Below are 18,878 nucleotides of genomic sequence, written 5' to 3' on the forward strand. Positions count from 1 at the left end.
AGCAAACTCTGGAAGATGGTGAAGGACAGGGAAGCCTGAAATGGTGCAGACCACGGGGTCACAAAGAGTTGGACACAACTTAGCAACTGAACAGCTTCTTGATCTTGTGAGGGGCCATGATGAGCTTAGATTTGAGTTGTGTAAACTGTGGATTCGGAGAAGGCAATGGCACCCCACTCCAGTACTCTTGCCTGGAAAATCCCATGGATGGAGGAGCCTGGTGGGCTGCAGTCTGTGGGGTTGCTGAGAGTCAGACATGACTGAGCGACTTCACTTTCACTTTTCACTTTCATGCATTGGAGAAGGAAATGGCAACCCACTCCAGTATTCTTGCCTGGAGAATCCCAAGGACGGCTGAGCCTGGTGGGCTGCCGTCTATGGGGTCGAACAGAGTCGGACACGACTGATGCGACTTAGCAGCAGCAGCAGCAGCAGCAAACTGTGGATTACGCTCCTGTGCTCTGTCTCAAGAAACTTGTATAACTGTGACTTAACTTCTAATGGGAAAACAGTCCTTGGAGCTTTCTGAGATGCTGTTCTTGGCTTATAATCCTCAAATTTGGATTGAATAAAAATTTCCATTTCTTTCTTAGATCACCTGATTGATTTTTTGCCCACAATGGTAAGGTTGGGGCGGGGGTGGGGGTGAGGCAGCACTGACTAGATTTTCCATAATCACAAAAGTTTTTATTTAAATCAAAAACCAAACACTCTTTTAAAAATTGGTGGGGCCTCCCTGGTGGTCCACTGGTTGACTCCACACTCCCAATGCAGGAGGCCCAGGTTTGATCCCCGGCTGGGGAACTGGATCCCACATGCTGCAAGTAACGGTTTACACATCATAACTAAGGTTCAGTGCAGCCAAATTTAAAAATATATGTGTGTGTGTGTGTGTGTGTGTGTGTGTGTGTATAAGAAAAAAATGGTGTTTGATTTTCTTTTAAACCCTAGCAATTGTGGGGAAAATGGAATAGGTGATAGCTGAGCAGAAGCAGCAGCTGTGTTTGCCTCCACCATGTTCATCACTAGTGAGGGAGAGGTTACTGCGATGCTACCCATTTCACAAAGGAGGAAACTGAGCCACCGTGAGACAAGGGGCTGTTCAGTCCAGATGGGAGAGGTGTTGGAGAAGCCTACTGCTCTCCAGAGGCCCCTGCTATGGTTCTCTCCATAATTCTTGTCACTGCCCAATGTCCTACATCTTGTACTTTTTCACTTGATTTTTGTCTTTCTCCACGGGCACCCCCAACCTCCACCTGGCACCAGAAACTAAAGGCTGCAGGCAAGGGTTTTGTTTGCTTTCTTCACTGCTTTGGGGCCTAGAACAGTTCCTAGGTACATAGGTGCTTAGTTTCAGGGACTAAGGAAGAGCTGGCCTCACTTCACTTGTGCCCCCCTCCCCCACCGACAGGGGCCCAGCCCGACTCTGACTCAGCAGGGAGAAGGCTGGCGCAGCCCCAGAATGCAAGGAGCCAGACAGTAAACAAAGATGCACATTAGTAAGAGACGTGAGGCACAGCAAGAAAATAAACAGGATGACAAGGCAGCCGACAAGTTCTCACTCCCCAGTGCTCCCAAGGGTAAGAATGAGGGAGGTGGGGGACAGTTGGGGGAATGTTCAGGAGCGGCCCTTGTAAACATGCTGGAAAGTGTGGGAATCTTGGGGAGACTCTAAGCTACCTTATAAATGGCTCCTGCTGGAGGAGAACACAGCCCTCCTCCAAAGGCCCTTGGAGAAGGAGACAGGGAAACGCACAGAAGCACGCACAGCCATGTCCCCATTGCACCTGGGCTCAGCAGCGCCCCAGGGAGCAGATTCCCATCAGTGTCAGGGTCCTGGTCTGAGAAGGGTGCCTTCATACCCCGCCCATGGTGACTCAATTCCCTTCAGCTCTGCCTGACTCTATCCAGTCTTGGACCCCCTGATCCAGACTTGGAACTCTGATCCATCCTCTTTGGGAGGACCACCACCCCCATCCCCACCCACACTTGTGCTGGCGGCGAACTCCACATCCAGTCGGCATGCTGGGTTTTATCACAGTCATATGTGCACCTGCTCATTTATTATTATCTAAGCAAGATGTTTTCTTTCCAGTGAGTCCATCTGGAATTTCAGCTCCCAAAATATGAGTAGGACATGTCTTTTTCCACTGGAGAAACTGCCCTAAAGAGGGGATGTGCCCTGCCAGGTGGCGTGGCAGAGTTGAGGGTCACCTGTATCCCACACTCACTGTCCCCCTTCACATCTGCTGTGGTTCCCACAGTGGTGAGAGCAGTGACAACTCCAGTATCCTCCTGTGTTCCTGCCCCCGGCAGCTGGGGTCTTGGGGCAGCTTTGTCTATCCCCAGGCTTCAGCCTCTTCCTTGAAAGTATCCGCCTCACAAGTCTGTAGGGATGTGTAACATAGTGGATGATGAGTTCAAGGCGGCTGGGCCCCCAGAACAGGCCCAGTGCAAGGCTGGCCAGCCCCTAGCCTAGGCTTACCCCAGCTTTGTAACTGAGGAGTAATCTCTTGGTACAAACATGTCCCCAGAAACGATGCTATTTGTTCTTCATCTGAAATCCCAGTGTGACTGGGCATCCTGGATTTGCTTTGGCTGCCCTGCCCCTGGGTGTGAGGCCATCTGCTGGCCCCTGAGCAGCTCTGCATGCCAGGCTAAGGGTGTGCCCAGGACAGGAGTGTGCCCAGGTCTGGACACCCCTGGCCCATTACCAGGCTGAAAGGAACAGACCGATCTGAAGGCAAATAGCCAAGGAGGTAAGTGGCGCCAAAGGCTGCCCGAGAGCACCTGCCGTCAACACTGCATGGTGCTGGGCCAGTCAGAGCCCTCTGTGAGGCTCACGTGAGATGGAGCAACCCCTGAGTGGGCTGCCCCCCTCTTGTCCAGGTGCACCTGCAAATACACACCCCTCAGCAATAGTCACAGGTAAATGAGCACTAACGCTTAGGGCTCTCGATATGGGCCACATGCTGTCCCCGCCACTTTCCGTGTGTGTTCCCAATTGCAGGTGCACAGCGAACCACTCTGAAATGCAGTGACATGGAGTACAGCCATTCACCCCGCTCAGGGCCGCGTCTGCTCCACCATGCCTGTGCTGTGAGGGTGAGGAATGAGGCCATGACTGAGGAACACAGGAGAGAACTAAAAGGCCTCTCATCAGAAAGGGGGCTGGAGCCTCAAGGGGTAGGGCTGAGGGACTCTGCAGGGGGAAGGGAGGGGGGGCTGGAGGAAGGACAAAGAGAAGACTCCCCCACAAGGGCTGGAGTGGGTGTGGTCCAGGGGAGAAGGCGGGGTGGCCCCAGTAGGCCAGCTTCATCTACGTGACCTGAGCCAGGATGAAGTTCTCACCGTGCAGGTGCTCAGGAGGGATGTGTGATTGCAGCTGTCTGAGCAAAGTGGAGTGGAGTGGGCCGGCCCACTGCTGTACTACCTGCCAACTGGCAGATGCTCCTCTGAGTCCCACTTCTTGCCAGGGAAACTAGTGGCCTCAGTGTGAAGGTTAAACCCTCAGGAGAGACCCCACAAGATCGTGGACCCAGAGCCCAGCATGAACACCGGGATATCAGGAGCCTGGGGCACCCTTGTCAACACTCAGTGGGTGACTCAACCGTCTGGGGATCATGGAGAGCCTGCAGAACCTGGGCTGTGGACACCCTTCCCCCCAACAGCGTGGAGGCTGCAGTCTTGTGAAGGTGGGGTCGGAGGGCCCTGCACAGGCTCACACGCTGAAAGCTGGCCGCCTTCAGGGCCAGCAGTGCAGTGGACTTCAAGCCACCCAGCACAGAGCAGGTGCCCAGAGCATCCGCTCAAGCCTGAGCCCAGGATGTGGGCCCTCTTGGGGCTTCTGTTCCCCGGTCCAGATCAGCCCCTTTGGCTTCTCTTTGCTCAGGTACCCACCCGGAGGGGGGCATGCAGGGGTGGGGTATGAGGAGGCTCAGGGCACCAGGGTTGAGGCTCGTCCAGCTCTGTGCGTGCTCACCCGGGCCCCAGGCAGACAGCAACTCTGGGTTCCATTTCTCTTGTAGGAGGAGGGGTGGCCAGATTTGCCCCTGTCTGTGGGACCCTGGGTGCCCTGCAGCCATGGAAATGATCTCCAGAAGGCATGTGGGGCCAGAACTTTGCTCCCAGCGCCCCTGCACCCAGGTGTGGTGGCCACAACTTGCTGACCCAACCAGCCCTTCCCTGGGGTTCAAACCCCCACCTTCCAACACACCACATTTTCTGGGGGAATCCTCAAGCTCCTTACTTCCTCACATTTGTTTGGTTCTCAGCCACCTGCCTCTAACGTCTGGCACACAGAGAGGCCAGGGGAAAGCTCTCCAGCATGAGCCACCCTGGAGGGTTGTCCTGAGCTGCCTGAGAGCCCGTCTGAGGTTTGAGGATGAGGCTCCTCCAGGCATGGCCATCTCTCCCAACACTACTGCCAGCATCTCCCCTGCCATGGGCAGCACCTTGAGACTCCTGCAGTTTCCAAGCACAGGTCTGTCTCAACCCCTCCCACTTGTCACTTGTCCTGCCTCCGCCAGGCCTCCCCATCTGCTCTCCTTACCTCTTCTGGCCCCATCTTTTTAGAAAAAGAGGAAAACTCCAGCACCCGGCATGGGTATCTGACAGCAATAAATTTATTAAATATCCCCCCCAAATATAAACAGAAACCAGTTAAAAAAAAAAAAAAAAAAACATGAAACATCAGGCCTGGAGCTAACAATAAAGCAGAGACTGGAAACGGATTTGACCTAAGGCCGAAGATAGCTGAGAGAACTCACGCAGGGCAGGGATGCTGTAAATACTGGAGGAAAAACACTCGGGAGCCCCAGGGTGACATGACTGAACCTCGTGGGGGTAAGATTGGGGGTGTGTCAGTGGCTACATGGCTCGGGGGACAGACCACTTGGTCCTGGCCGCAGCCGCGTCCCACCCCTTCAGCTGCTTCACTTGGGGCCCTGGGCCTCGGATTCCTCCTCATCGTCTTCGTACATCTCGCCCTCCTCCTCGGCCGTGGCGTCCTGGTACTGCTGGTACTCGGACACCAGGTCGTTCATGTTGCTCTCGGCCTCGGTGAACTCCATCTCGTCCATGCCCTCGCCCGTGTACCAGTGCAGGAAGGCCTTGCGCCGGAACATGGCCGTGAACTGCTCCGAGATGCGCTTGAACAGCTCCTGGATGGCCGTGCTGTTGCCAATGAAGGTGGAGGACATCTTCAGCCCGCGGGGTGGGATGTCACACACAGCCACCTTCACGTTGTTGGGGATCCACTCCACGAAGTAGCTGCTGTTCTTGCTCTGGATGGCCAGCATCTGCTCGTCCACCTCCTTCATGGACATGCGGCCTCGGAAGACGGTGGCCACGGTCAGGTAACGGCCGTGGCGCGGGTCACAGGCTGCCATCATGTTCTTGGCGTCGAACATCTGCTGGGTGAGCTCGGGGACGGTCAGCGCCCGGTACTGCTGGCTGCCGCGGGCAGTGAGGGGGGCGAAGCCAGGCATGAAGAAGTGCAGGCGCGGGAAGGGCACCATGTTCACAGCCAGCTTGCGCAGGTCGGCATTGAGCTGGCCTGGGAAGCGCAGGGAGGTGGTGACCCCACTCATGGTGGCCGACACCAGGTGGTTGAGGTCCCCGTAGGTGGGCGTGGCCAGCTTGAGGGTGCGGAAGCAGATGTCATACAGCGCCTCGTTGTCGATGCAGTAGGTCTCGTCCGTGTTCTCCACCAGCTGGTGGATGGACAGTGTGGCATTGTAGGGCTCCACCACCGTGTCTGACACCTTGGGCGAGGGCACCACGCTGAAGGTGTTCATGATGCGGTCGGGGTACTCCTCGCGGACCTTGCTGATGAGCAGTGTGCCCATGCCCGAGCCTGTGCCTCCACCCAGGGAGTGGGTCAGCTGGAAGCCCTGCAGGCAGTCGCAGTTCTCGCACTCCTTCCGCACCACATCCAAGACTGAGTCCACCAGCTCGGCGCCCTCCGTGTAATGGCCCTTGGCCCAGTTGTTACCAGCCCCACTCTGACCTGTGGTGGGGAGGGCAGGGGGGATACAGACGGGGTCACAGCTCCAGCACCGGCCTGAACAGCCCACCCCAGAGAGCAGCTGAGGAGGCAGATCGGTGCCTGTTTTGACCTCCATGAAGTGGGGGCATGCAACTCTCACTTCCATGGCTCTTCGTGCCAGTCACATTGTGTGTGGGGATGTAGCCCCCGGCACCTAGTGCTGTGGGATCTGGACACAGACACAGCTTCTGGAGCTTCTGCTTCTGCTCTGCCTCAGGAGGAACTCCTAGTGGAATTGATCCACCCAGCCCTCTAGTCCACCCATCCTCTAGCCCGCTGTGCTGGAAGGGTAAACTACAACCCTGAGTGCCTCGCAGCCCAGGATCCGGATGAGGGCCATGCCCACGCATCGGGTGCTGAGCTCTAGGAGGTGACAGTGGGGTGAGGCTCTCCCTCTGTCACCATCACGGGCATGAGGACGGGCAACCCCTGACCACAGCAATGCGGTGTACTCATGAGCTGGTGTGCTCTGGAGACCCCATCTAGCTCTCTAATATCCTAATAACACACCACGTTACTTGAAATCACAAGTGTCTGTTTCCTGCACAGAACTCTTTCTCTGGGATTCTTTCACTGCACATCAGGGAGCTCAGTGATGCTCTGCAGCACTGTGGGCAGGGGTAACTCTGCCCTTGTTTCTGTTGATCTGGGTTTGCTGGTGGTGGGGTCCACCATGAGAAGGTGGGGAAAGGGGAAACTTACCAAAGATGAAGTTGTCAGGCCTGAAGAGGTGCCCAAAGGCCCCAGACCGGACGCTGTCCATGGTTCCAGGCTCGAGGTCCACCAGGATGGCCCGAGGCACATATTTGTGTGCTGAGAGGAGAGGGATGGGTTACATGGATCACAGAAGCTGGGCACCCCTTCTGCCTCCTAAATCCTGCCCTGGCCTGCCAGCCTCATGCTCTCACCTAAAAGCTTAGACTCTGGGATCAGAGAGGCCGGGATCACATGGTTGACACCTGGACATGGGCAGGTGTCTCTGAGGGCACCGTTTCACACCAGCTTCTGAATGGCCTCTGCCTGACCTCTCCAGATAACCCCTGCTCTGCACCCTCCATGGGCCTCCTGAAGGGTCTTTGGGACCCTGCCCAGCCCTGGTCATTCCCTTACATGTGTCTCATGGCCATTAAACACACTTGCATCTCACTAGGGTGACTAGGATTCCTTGTTTTACTCTATTAGTCTCCGGTTACACCTGCCAGCCAAGGGAAGGAAGTCAGGGATGCTGGGACCCAACAGTCAAGGCCCCCACCCCACCCCCACCCAGTTGAGGAGGACTCACAAGAAGCCTCGTTGTAGTAGACACTGATGCGCTCCAGCTGCAGGTCCGAGTCACCCACATAATTGCCACTGGGGTCTATCCCATGTTCATCGCTGATGACCTCCCAGAACTGCAGGGAAAGGAAGGGCCAGTTGGTGGTCATGACCCCTGGCAAAGCCCTCCCTCCAGTAGCCTCAAGGCTACAAAATGAGGGGTGTGGACCCAAAGCCTGCACTAGTCCCTTTGAGTGACTTTGAAAAAGAGCCCCAAGTTCTGTCATCAAGAGAATTGTCATAATAAAAAATATGCATGTCCATGGAGACCAGAGTCCTCAGGGTGGATCAGTGCCCAACTGACACAGACCTGGGCCCCAGACCCAGATCTGCACTTGCTGACAGGGGCCTTGAGAGCCCACTTCTCCATGAGGGGGTTAGTAACAAACACCCACCTGGGGTATTTTTTTTTACTTCCCTCTTTTCAGATGAGAAAACTGAGGCCCAGGAAGGTAAGTGATGGAGACCAGGCCTAAGATATGCAAACCCCTCAGTGTCGAGCATAGGCCGTCCAGTGCCAGGGCCTGGAAGCAGCCCACAGCAGCAGCCTCAGCCCATAGGAGCCCTGCATGGGGAGTGACTCGCCTGGGCTCACCCAGCTTGTCTGAGCTGAGATGACGTAGCCCCAGTTTCAAGGGCTCACTCACTGCAATGCAATCTGTCCTGTTTGCCCTGGGCAGAACCCATAGCGCTTCTCTCAGGACTAAGGCAGGACAGGGTCTTGCTTGCAAGTTGGACCACCCCTTCCCAGCGTGACCTCAGCCAACCCCTGAAGCTTCCATGTCTCAGGGCCTTGGGCCTGAAGGCCCAAAGGCCTGAAGATGAAGTCTGATTGCTTTGAGAATAAATCCAGTTACTCTGGATGGGGTTTGTTGCTGTCACTCAGTCATATCTGACTCTCTGTGACCCCATGGACTATAGCCTACCAGGCTCCTCCATCTATGGGATTCTCTAAGCAAGAATACTGGAGGGGGTTGCCATTTCCTTCTAGAACCAGGGGATCTTCCCAACCCAGGGATCGAACACAAGTCTTGGCATTGCAGGCAGATTTTTTATCCGCTGAGCCACAAGGGAAGCCTGGTCCTGGTTGGGAAGAAAGGCTTTTGCCCTGAACACTCTTTGGTGGTTTTTAATTTTTATCACGTGCACATGTTAACTTCTCAAAAGAAAAGAAAAAGATTAGTTAAAATTTTTTAAACTTTTTTTTTTTTAAATTTTAGGGACCTCCCTGGTGGTTCAGTGGCTAACACTCTGCACTCCCAATGCAGGAGCCCAGGGTTTGATCCCTAGTCAGGGAACTCAGATCCTACATGCCGCAACTAAGACCCAGCACAGCCAAATTAAAAAATATATATAAAAAATTAAAAGACTTAAAAATTTTAAAATCTGAAAAATATGAAGAGTCATTATTATCAAATGCACAGAGGAATCTTGGCAGTTCACCCGGAGACAATGTTGGCAAAAGTCAGTTCTCAGCTGGTCTTTGTGATTTGTGTCACTGATAAGTTTTCGTCTTTCTCCCTGCATTAGGTATGTGTTAATGCTGTAATTGGAGGTGTCACTGAGGCCTTCCAGGCCTGATCAGAGCTTTAAATCACTGCTTGGCTCCAGGACCTTGGCCCCACAGCCCTGGGACATCCACAAGCCCCGTAGAGAAGGAATGAGCTTGAGACGGCAGGTGAGGGGGCGGCAGAGAGCGACTCAGTGGCCCAGCCACCAATACATCTATGGAGAGTTCTCTGGAACTCATGTATGGAATGCATAGGCTTCCAGAAGGCAATAGACCAGAGTGAGTGCCACCTCTCAGGACCTCCATTTTCTCATCTGTAAAGTAGACACGATGACAGTACTCACTTCAAGTGGTCAACTCAAGGCCTGACAAATAAAAGCATTCAGCAAATGTTGGTCTCACCAAGTTAAAAGTCCTTAGGTTGCTATTTAAATTTGTCAAGCCTTATTCACTGATAAGGACTTTGCTGGTGGCTCAGACAGTAAGGAATCTGCCTGCAATGCAGGAGGCCATGGTTCAATCCCTGGGTTGGGAAGATCCCCTGGAGAAGGGAATGGCAACCCACTACAGTATTCTTGCCTGGAGAATTCCATGGGCAGAGGAGACTATTGAGCTACAGTCCATTGGGTCACAAATAGTGATATGACTGAGCAACCAATGCACATTCACTGATAAATAAAATAAAAAGTACTTTAAAAAATCAATATATTTTGGAATATTGTGGCACAATAAAAGATTATCACTGGTATGAGTAGATCTCCAAGGCACATCCTTGGGGTGGAAGGCACATGGCAAGGATATTCAGGGTAAAAACAGGCACCTCACAACAGATGCTGTAATTCTTATGCATAGGTGGACATGCACAGAAAATGGACTAGAATAAGGGAAAAAAACTTGCTCCACCCAGAAGAGGGGGACCACTAGGGGGAGGTGCTTAAACAGGCACTTTAGCCTTATCTGCAATGCTTCAACTTCCTAGAAGGGACACATGTTAATAATAGCTTCAGTAGTTAAAACGAATATAAATTGCAATTTAATATATTATTAATAAAAGCTTAGCAGAATATATTACATGTATTATATAACATTAATAAACAACAAAATACTATATAATAAATTAAATAATGCTTATGATCATCACCACAGATGAGAACTGGCGCGTGGACCCCAGGGTCCAGGCCAGGCTCCTATTTCACACACGCAATTGCAGCTCCGCGGCGCTGTCCGTGGTGCTGACGGTCGCCGCGCCCACACCTGGGGCGGGGAGGCAGAGGGGCGCACACAGAGGAGCCCAAAGCTAGCTGAGTGTGTGACTCCAGAGGGTGGGCTGGCGGACTCCGGGGCTTAAGCCCCTCTAGGACTCCACGCCCTTCCCCACCAGGCGCAAAGCAGCAGTGGGCGTGTGGGGGTGGGGTCGGAAACCAGAAACTCCCTCCTCCCATTGGCTGTCAGGGCCAGGGCCGTCTCTCCGAGGCCCCGCCCAGCGGTCAAGGAAGATGGGGCAGACAAAGGCTTCGGGACCGCCCTACCCCCTAGGCGAGGGGGGTGGGGTACCCTGACTCCTCGCCCCGTGGTGGGGGCTGGGGGCTCCCCGCCCATCCTGATGTGCCTACACAGGCCTGGATTCACACCCGTGCCCTGCGGGGAGGGCAGCACCCTGTCTCACCGCAACCTCGAGAGGCGCAGTGAGGGACGCACCTGGCACAGTGCCCAACACGTAGTGGTCACTGTCATAAATGCTGTCGCATTCTCTCCTAGCCCTGATCGCGCCCAGACTTCCCCTCCTCCCTCCATAACCCCTCCCATCCCGACCCCACCCGCAGCCAGGACCCTCCCCATAGCAGGCAGCCTGCCTCCAAGTAGGGTAACAGCCTACCTGTAACAGTCTGGTGGCACCCCGCCCCGCCCCCACCAGTCAGCGGCCGCTGGCAACTGGCGGGAAAAGTTTGGTCTCCCTCCGCCAAGAGCCCACACTTGTGTGGGAGCAGGAAGCGGCCAGACCCTGTCCACAGGCTGCTGTTGAGCGCCTGTGCAGGCAAATGCCCCCGCCGGGCTTTGAGCTCTTCCAGCTTGGTTGCCAGGTGCTCCAGGGCAGGGGCGCCCAGAAGGAAACCACTTGACTGCCTCCTTTGCTCACTGCTTCCCCTCCTCCCAAATCCACTTCTCTTTTGTACTGTTACAAAACATCAGATACTACTTTTAAAACAAACATGAGTTAAGGAAATTAACCTCAAATGAATAAGAAGTAATGAAAACCCAAAGGACACCGAACTTGAAGCAGGAAAAAAATCTCTGCAGAAGACACTGCCCAGCACTCAGGCAGCTGCCCCTGTCCCCCTGCCCATCCCTACGTCACCCCACCCCGCCCCTTGGGGCTGCAGCTGGGCATGAACCTGCCTTTGCATGATTGGTGCCCATGCAGCCACAGAAGGAAACAGAGCAACCCGACCAACACTTCCCCAGGCTTGCGATGGAACTTGGGTTGCCCTCCTTCCCGTCAGTGACCCCTGACCCTCAGAGGAGCAGATGCTCAGGGCAGGCCTGGCCCCTGTGGCCACAGTAATGAGTCTTTGGCCCCTCCTGCCCAGCCAGGGCATCTGTCAGTGACGGCCCCCAGAGGCCTGATTTAATTTGAGGCCTTGGTCCCCCAGGCTTCCCCTCCCCCAACTCCCTTCCTCAGGCAGGCACAGCTGTCTCCTCAGTGATTAGGGTGTCTCCCCACCATGCCCTCCCCCCATCCGAGGCGCCACCACCCTAGAGCCCAAGTTGCAATTTACATGTCAGCCACGTGGCTGCCCCAGCCCTGTTGTAATTAGCTTTTTGTTCTTGCCTGGTTTCCATGGCAACAGCCTCCGGAGGAAGGTTTTCCTGGTCCCTTCCCCTCCAGGACCTGTCTCCTCCCACTTTCTCCTTGGGGAACCTGCTCCACACCACCCCGCTGGGCCCCTGGCCTTGGTGCTGACAAAGGGCAGCAGGCCCCACCCACCCAGCCTGAGCCTCGTGCTGGGTGGGCACCTGCAGGGACCGAGAGCCGGAGGGCGGAGAGGCTCTGTCTCCACTTGCTGTGTGACCTTGGGCAAGGAACAGCGTCTCTGGACCTGGGGATACGACACTTGCCTCCTGGGTTGGGGGCGGGGTGGGGGGGAACGTGGCCTGCGCGCCTCAATCCCGACATCTGTGAGGGGGGCTAACAATGGAGGGGAGGGGCCTAGCGGGGAAGCAGCTCTGGACCGCGCCCCTCCAGCCCGGCTTTGTTCCCACCACCGACCCCTAGAACTGCCGTCCCTAAGTGGGGTTGGGGGAGGGGTGGCCCGGGAGGTGCTACGCCGGGGGAGAGCCCCGTCCTGGACCAAGGTCATTCGGAGTCCGGGCACAGTTTCTTCCCCAACAAAGGAACAGGGCGGGGCCAGGGAACTGAGGGTTGTCAAAGCTAGCTGGGAGAATGGGGGCGGCTCTGAACGGTTGGGGGACATCAAGCTCCTGGCGTGGGAGGGCAGAGGGAATCGTTATGGCTTTTGGGGGAGCCCCACCCGAGCCTGTCCACCCCACCCATCTCACCCGAGGCCGAGTTGCGACCCCAGAGAAGAGGGCCACGCCCAGCCAGCGCCTTCCACTTGCACCTGCAGCGGCGGGGGGCTGGAGAGTAGGGAGCCGCTGACCTGCGCTGTGCCTCCGGCAGGCCCGAGGTAACCCGGGCGGGGCAGCGGAAAGGCCGGGGTAGGACTGGCAGAGGGGCGACTCGGCGTCCCGGCCGCCCGCCGGCAGCGGGGACGATCCCGTCCGTTTCTCCTAGGTTTCGCAGTGGTGAGCCGGGCTTGGGGTGCCGCTGTGCGCACACAACGCCTCCCCGCTGCTTCCCTCCCCCGGGACCCGCTCGCGCTGGGGACGCGGGACACGCGCCCAGTGCGGGGCCCGGCACACAGGGCCACGCAGCCTCACCTTGGCCCCGATCTGGTTGCCGCACTGGCCGGCCTGGATGTGCACGATCTCCCTCATGCTCGGTGCTATGGCGGGCGGCTGCGAGACGCGAGCGGACCGGCTGCAGCTGGCTGCGGAGGCTCTGCCGCCCCCGCCGCCCGCTCTTATAGGCGGGGCCCCGCCCGTCTCGCCCGGCACGGCGTCATCGCGCGCGGCCAATCCCGGGGCGCCGCCGAAGACTGCGGCACCGGCTGCAGCAAGCATCCGCGCCGCGCATCCCTGCTCGACCGCGCGCTGCGGCGGCGCCGCCTCCCTCCGCCACCGGGTCTCTGGGCTCCGCGCATCCGGAAGGCGGGGCTGGTGAGCTCCAGGGAGGACAATAGAAGCCCCCCTTGGCCCTTGGCCCCCGCCCCGACTGCCCTCTGCTCCCTTCCCCAGCGGGAGCCTCACCCCTCGGCGCAGCAAGGAGGGTCTTTCTTGTGCACACCTGATTAGGGACCAACCCCATGTTCCCACACCGGAAGGCCAGAAGGGACGCCTCCCAGCACCCCTCCTTTGTCAGAAGGGGCAGACCAGGTACTCTGAGCTTTGCCCGCAGCCTTTGATGGTGGGGGAGGCAGGCAAGGCTGCAGCGGGCACTAGATTCTCTCCAGAAGAAAGCAAGCTGGGGCAAGGCTCCTAGACGTCTGAGTCAGAAGGGCGGTGGCTGCAGGAGTTGGAGGTGGGTTCCTATGGCAGTTCTGTCACTGCTCATCTCTGCAGTGGGGTGCCACCTGCCCCTGCTGCCCCAGGGCACTGCCATGACATTCCAGGTGGACCTATTGCGATGGGTGCTTTGTACCCCTGCCAGACACGCACTTGGACGTAGCTGCTGCTTAGTGAGCAATGGTGTCCAGGATTGTCATAAGGACACACACAAGCCAGACACAGAACTATCAGTCTGGGGGGTGGTGTGTCTGACTCACTCCTTGCTGTCACTCGTACCCCTAGAGTCTTGATCCAAATGAGGCCAAGGAAATTCAGTGGGTGGGGAGAGGCTCTGTAAGGAGTTGGTATTTGCAGCCGGGAGAGGTCACTGTCAGAAAAGAAGAGACTCACGGTACACACCCTGGACGACACCACCAGTCTCCTGAGGTCACAGGGTAGAGTGAAACCACCTACAAGAAAGCCCGTCTTACATTTCAGTGACAAAAGCCTCTGGGAGGGTTTCAGCCACAGAGTGTATAGCCTGTTCCCATGTGCTCACACTGCTTGTGGGTGCCCCTCTTTCCCCTCATGAAGCTCCCCAACTTGGCAAGTCTGGAAAGGGTCTTTTGTTCTCAAGAGATGCCCCTCCCCCACAATGTGTCTCTGATGTGGTTTCCTGTGTTTGGTTTCCAGCTGCCTGGGGCCCCTCCCTGTCCCCGTTCAGGGGGTCCTTTTCCCTGGAAGGAAGAAGCTTCGCACCCAGTTGAGCAGGACCCATCACCCACCTGCCTGCCGCCCTGCGGGATGGCTCCCGGCCAGGACCTCTCCCCCTCCATCCCCAGAGGAACTGAGGCTGGCTCGAGGCTGACTCATCGTCCATCTCCCAGCAAAGGCCGGCCCTGCCGGGAACCAGCTCCCAGCCCCGAGGCCAACAGTCAGGTGGCACTGCCAGGGTAGGGGACTGGCCAGGGGGCTGCAGGGCTGGCTGGTACCCCTGCTTTTCGTCCATAAGCCTGTCCCAGCAAGAGGGTAGGGCATATGCTCTGTCTGTGGAGGAATGAGGTGGGGGTGGGGCAGGGGGAGGACCCCGCCCACTCCCCTGGGGCTTGGATGCCCCTTAGCCCCTGGACAACCACACCCTATTCTGGGCAGCTTGTCTCACACCTCCCAGGGCTGGCGGGGCACTGACCCTTCTCCCAGCAGGACGGAACTTAAAAGCAGACCCCAGCCTCCGGGCCACCCTGCAGCAGATACGGAGGCTGAGAGAGGGCCATGTTCTGGCCAGAGTCACACACGGGTCACCATGGTCCTGCCTCTGCTGCAGCTGAGGGCAGCTGGGAAGTGCCAGGGTCTTGACACAATGGAGGTGACTTGGGGCGGGGGACCTCTGGGCTGGGGTTTGCACCATAGACAGAATGCAAAGACACAGGATGGAGTGGGTGTGACTGGGGTCTCCTCGCCCTTCCCCAGGTGAGTCCTCTGACACTGGGGGCTGTGGTGTCATGACTTGGGCAGGTGAGCCATGTTTTCTGACTGGCTCCTGGGACTTAGGTCTTACCCCTCTTCACCACACTCCCACTCCTCCGCCCCAAGCTTCAGGCAACTTCCGGAAAGAGGCAAGAAAGATGGGAAGGAGGTTGCACCAAGCATCACGTTTATTAATACTGCTGCACTGCTTCCTGGCCCTGGAGCCTGCATATTGGCTGCTGGTTCCCCAGAGCAGGCCTGGCTGGGGTGTCTGCCGAATGCATGTGCTGCTGGCAGACGGGCTGAGCCCGGCTCCCAGTCACCACAGAGCGTTAGAAGAGAAAAGCCCCCCACTGTGGGCCCCACCTCCTCCTGTGCTGGTCATGAAGTCCTTGGAGCGGGACTTCCCACAGCTTTGGGTGGGGTGGGGTGTGGGCACCGGCCCCAGAGTGGGGCCCCAGATGGAGGGGTGGGGGCCCTCCTTTCTAGGTGTGGGAGGCCATGCCCCACCATCTCCCCAGCCTCCTCATTCTGCACAGCCTCCTGGAGAGTCCTGCGATTCCCCTCTCAGGCCCCAAAGGCCTGTGCACCCTCACCTTCAGGGATGGTCTAGCCGATCCTCTTTGTCAAGGGACTGCCCTGGCCTCACAGGCCTGGGGCACACGACAGCACTGCCACCCTCACCAGGAGCACTGCAGCACCTCTTGGAGCGTCTTCCGGAGCTCCTGGCTGCGGAAGGCATAGATGAGGGGGTCCACAATGGCGTTGCAAATGATGAGGGCCAGGAAGAGGTTGAAGTTCTTGAAGATGCAGCCACAGGTGGGGTGCTGGGGGCAGAGGACGATGAGCGAGAGGTGCAGGAAGAAGGGGCCCCAGCAGAGGAAGAAGACGCCCAGCAGGATGGTGAGGGTGGCAGCGCCCTTGAGGCCAAAGCCCTGATGAATGGGGCGCTGCCTCTTCTGGAGCCGGGCGATGCCCCGGGCATGCTGGCAGGCCCGGGCCAGCATGTGGACGTAGAGGACGGCCATCAGGGCCAGCATAGCTATGAAGAAGCCAACGAGGCACAGCAGGATGACCTTGTGGTTGTAGTAGGTGATGAAGAGCAGGCTGGTGAGGATGCTGGCCACCCAGATGGCCGCAATGATCCTCCACGCTCGGGGCAGTGTCACAACACTGTGGTACCGCAGGGCGTAGAAGATGGAGATGTAGCGGTCCACAGCAATGGCACCCAGGAAGCAGAGGCTGGACACCATGGATCCGCAGATGAGCACGTCGATGACATTGTCCAGCTGCTGCACCACGGCCGCCTGGGTGGCCAGGACACCGGCCTCCAGCAGCAGCATGACTGCCGTCTCCAGCACGTTGCTGACGCTCACCAGCAAGTCAGACACAGCCAGGCAGCAGATAAAGTAGTACATGGGGGAGTGCAGGTTGCGGTTCTTGGCAATGGCAGCCACTACCAGCACGTTCTCCACGAGACTCACCAGCCCCAGGCTGAGAAAGAGCCCGTCAGGGATGGACACCTCCAGGCACTGGGGCCCCGTCCGGTTGGGGGCCAGGGTGAAGGGGAGGGTGGCTGGGGGCGTGCAGTTAAGGGAACCCAGCAGCCGCCTCTGGGAGCCAAGTGCAGGCATCGTCCCGCAGGGAGCAGGAAGGGGTGCTTGCTCTCAGGGTCCTGCTCAACTCATGGCTCCCCTGGGAGGGGCCTCACACCTCCCCTCCCTGGCTGGACAAATGTCGGCCCAGGCATGGCCCCAAGCTTGTGGGGCCAGCCCTCTGGGCGCGGCTTCGCTCTTCTGTTCTCAGTCCGCCTCCCCACCTCTTCCCTGGATGTGCGGTTGCCCACAGGCAGACATTTCTGGGCCGCTTGCCTCCTCCTGTCCTGTGGGGACCTCCTGCCTTACCGGGCCGCGGTAGGCTGAGGTCCAGGGAGAACAGAGCCTTCCTTGGCATCTTTAAAGTCGTCACGGAGTCCCTCCTCCTGAGGGCGGCCACATGATGGGCGTGTGCCGGGCTGCAGCGAGGTCCGCCACCAGGTGGCGCAGGCGGAGCCCAGGCCTGTCAGACGGAGGCAGTCCGGCCTGTGCAGCGGTCAGTGCTCGGCCAACGGGTGCTCCAGGTGATGCAGGTGGGGGCGGGGGGCCTGCAGACCTGCCTGAGACCTCCAACCCTCTTCCAAGCCCGACATAAAACCATTACCTCCTCCCTGAAGCCGTCCAATCTTGGCTCAGGAACCCCCACCCTGGCCCTAGCCACCTTCCCTCCCGACTCATGTTAAAGGCTGGCTGAGGGCAACCCCGCCCAAGGACTCCCAGCCCCTTCACCGCACTGTGGCTTCTCCCTGGGGTGCGGGGGCGGGGTGGGGGGGGGGGACTGCCAGTCCTTCCCTAACAGCCCCCATTTCCTCTGTGAAAGGTCACCACAGCCGGCCCAGAGCCAGCAACCACTTCAAGGACAAACCTTTGTCTGCAGCCGCGTGCCAGCCCCCCAGCACTTTCTCACTGAGGAGTGCGTGGTGCTGACGACAAACCCTCCTAGGAGGAGGGTGGAGTGTACAGGCCGGCCCCACCGGGGGGTGGTGGGGGAGTCAGAGGTGGGCCGATGGGGCTGGTATGCTACCGGCGCTGGTCTGTCAGGGTCTCTCCTCCTCCGCCAGACGGCCAAGGCCCGCACCTGTCCCGTGCCCTCCTCCCTTCCCTTTCCGGGACTCACATGGCCCTCTCCTTTGTGGCTCTGTCAGTGCTGTTTATTGAAGCTCATGGTAGGTGAGAGACAGTACACAGGTTATAAACATGCAGGTTGGTGCATGCCTCACCCAGCACCCTCGGGACCGCAGCACTCCATAATCAGTCAACCTAACATGACCACACCAGACTCTCTGGGGCGCCTCCTGCCCAGCAGCCACTCCCTGACCATCGTTTTTGCCATTTTAGAACCTGACCCATAGGACTCAGGGCCCTTTCTCACTCAGCACTGAGACACTCTCTTGGCTGCACTCAGTGGTCAGCAAGGCACTGGCCAGGTGGGCATCTGGGCGGCTCCTGTTTTGTCACAAACATTGCTGCTGGGTGACAACACCTGGTCAGAGCCACACTTTCAGCTTTGGTAGATTCAGGGAAACCCTTTTACCTGCTGGTGGGCTGTTTGCCTATTCCTGGCTGGGCACGAGCCTCACACCCCTGTGTAGAAGAACCAGGCACGGGGTGCCCCCCTGGTGGACAGCCCCCAAAGGAAAAAAGGGTCCCAGAAGAGGACCACGCAAGAGCCACGGCAAGGCCTGTGCTGGGACCTCGGCCCTGAACCGGCCATGCAAGCCTAGGACTCCCCAGGTACCAACCAAGGCCACTGGGTGAGTGGCATCCTGCCTCCAGCTTCCATGTCACTGCTGCCCCATAAATGAGGCCTTTGAGCTGCCTGCGCCTCTCCAGCCCCCAGTCGCCCAGCCTGAGACTTCAAAGGGCGTGAGAACTGGGCTGCCTTTGCCAGGAGCCACAGCCCTCTTCCTGGGGAGGCCTCGCGACTCCCCATCTGGTGCTCACCCGCAGGCGGGGGACAGCAGGACCGCCGAGCTGCAATTGGTCACAGTCCTGGGAACCATCCATGCGAACCCACAGCTAGCCCTGCAGCCTGTCCGCCTCTACCCCTGGGAGTAAACGAGTGAGGGGAGACAGGCGGGGCGGGGGGCATGGCCACCCCCTCAGAGGATACACCACGTGAGACCATGTGCCAAGCACATGTGGAGGCTGAGTGGGAACCCCAGAACCAGAAGAGGGCCAGGCACACAGAGGCTCGTCCCATGAGGGAGCTCCTGGGAGCCGGAGCCTGAGGAGCCTCTGCCTGCAGAGCTGAGGGGTGCCTGCATGCAGCCAGTCACACCAGAGTGGCCCACCTTCAAGGGGTCACCCGAGGGCAGCCATGGGGAATGTGCTGCCG

At 58.0% G+C, this 18,878-nt stretch overlaps 2 protein-coding genes across 2 annotated transcripts; both read right to left on the minus strand.

Annotated features, from left to right (window-relative positions):
• Window positions 1-4,603: 4,603 nt before the first annotated feature.
• TUBB3 (tubulin beta 3 class III) lies at window positions 4,604-12,941 on the minus strand. The gene is made up of 4 exons (XM_027513766.1): window positions 12,813-12,941; window positions 7,332-7,440; window positions 6,752-6,862; window positions 4,604-6,010 (listed from the first exon to the last, which is right to left on the minus strand). The coding sequence occupies exons 1-4, from the start codon at window positions 12,867-12,869 to the stop codon at window positions 4,935-4,937; spliced, it is 1,353 nt and encodes a 450-aa protein (XP_027369567.1). The 5' UTR covers window positions 12,870-12,941; the 3' UTR covers window positions 4,604-4,934.
• A 2,170-nt stretch (window positions 12,942-15,111) lies between these two features.
• Window positions 15,112-18,774, minus strand: MC1R (melanocortin 1 receptor). The gene has a single exon (XM_027513772.1). The coding sequence runs from the start codon at window positions 16,577-16,579 to the stop codon at window positions 15,626-15,628; it is 954 nt and encodes a 317-aa protein (XP_027369573.1). The 5' UTR covers window positions 16,580-18,774; the 3' UTR covers window positions 15,112-15,625.
• Window positions 18,775-18,878: the final 104 nt, after the last annotated feature.

Source organism: Bos indicus x Bos taurus, chromosome 18, assembly GCF_003369695.1.
Source record: "Bos indicus x Bos taurus breed Angus x Brahman F1 hybrid chromosome 18, Bos_hybrid_MaternalHap_v2.0, whole genome shotgun sequence".
NCBI lineage: Eukaryota > Metazoa > Chordata > Mammalia > Artiodactyla > Bovidae > Bos > Bos indicus x Bos taurus.

Excerpts from the sequence above, each read along its gene's own strand:
- TUBB3 (XM_027513766.1), bottom strand. The coding sequence starts at position 12,869 with ATGAGGGAGATCGTGCACATCCAGGCCGGCCAGTGCGGCAACCAGATC. Across the intron at positions 7,441-12,812 it reads GCAACCAGATCGGGGCCAAG|TTCTGGGAGGTCATCAGCGA; the intron begins GTGAGGCTGCGT and ends CTTTCCCTGCAG. Across the intron at positions 6,011-6,751 it reads GCCTGACAACTTCATCTTTG|GTCAGAGTGGGGCTGGTAAC; the intron begins GTAAGTTTCCCC and ends TCCCCACCACAG.
- MC1R (XM_027513772.1), bottom strand. The coding sequence starts at position 16,579 with ATGCCTGCACTTGGCTCCCAGAGGCGGCTGCTGGGTTCCCTTAACTGC.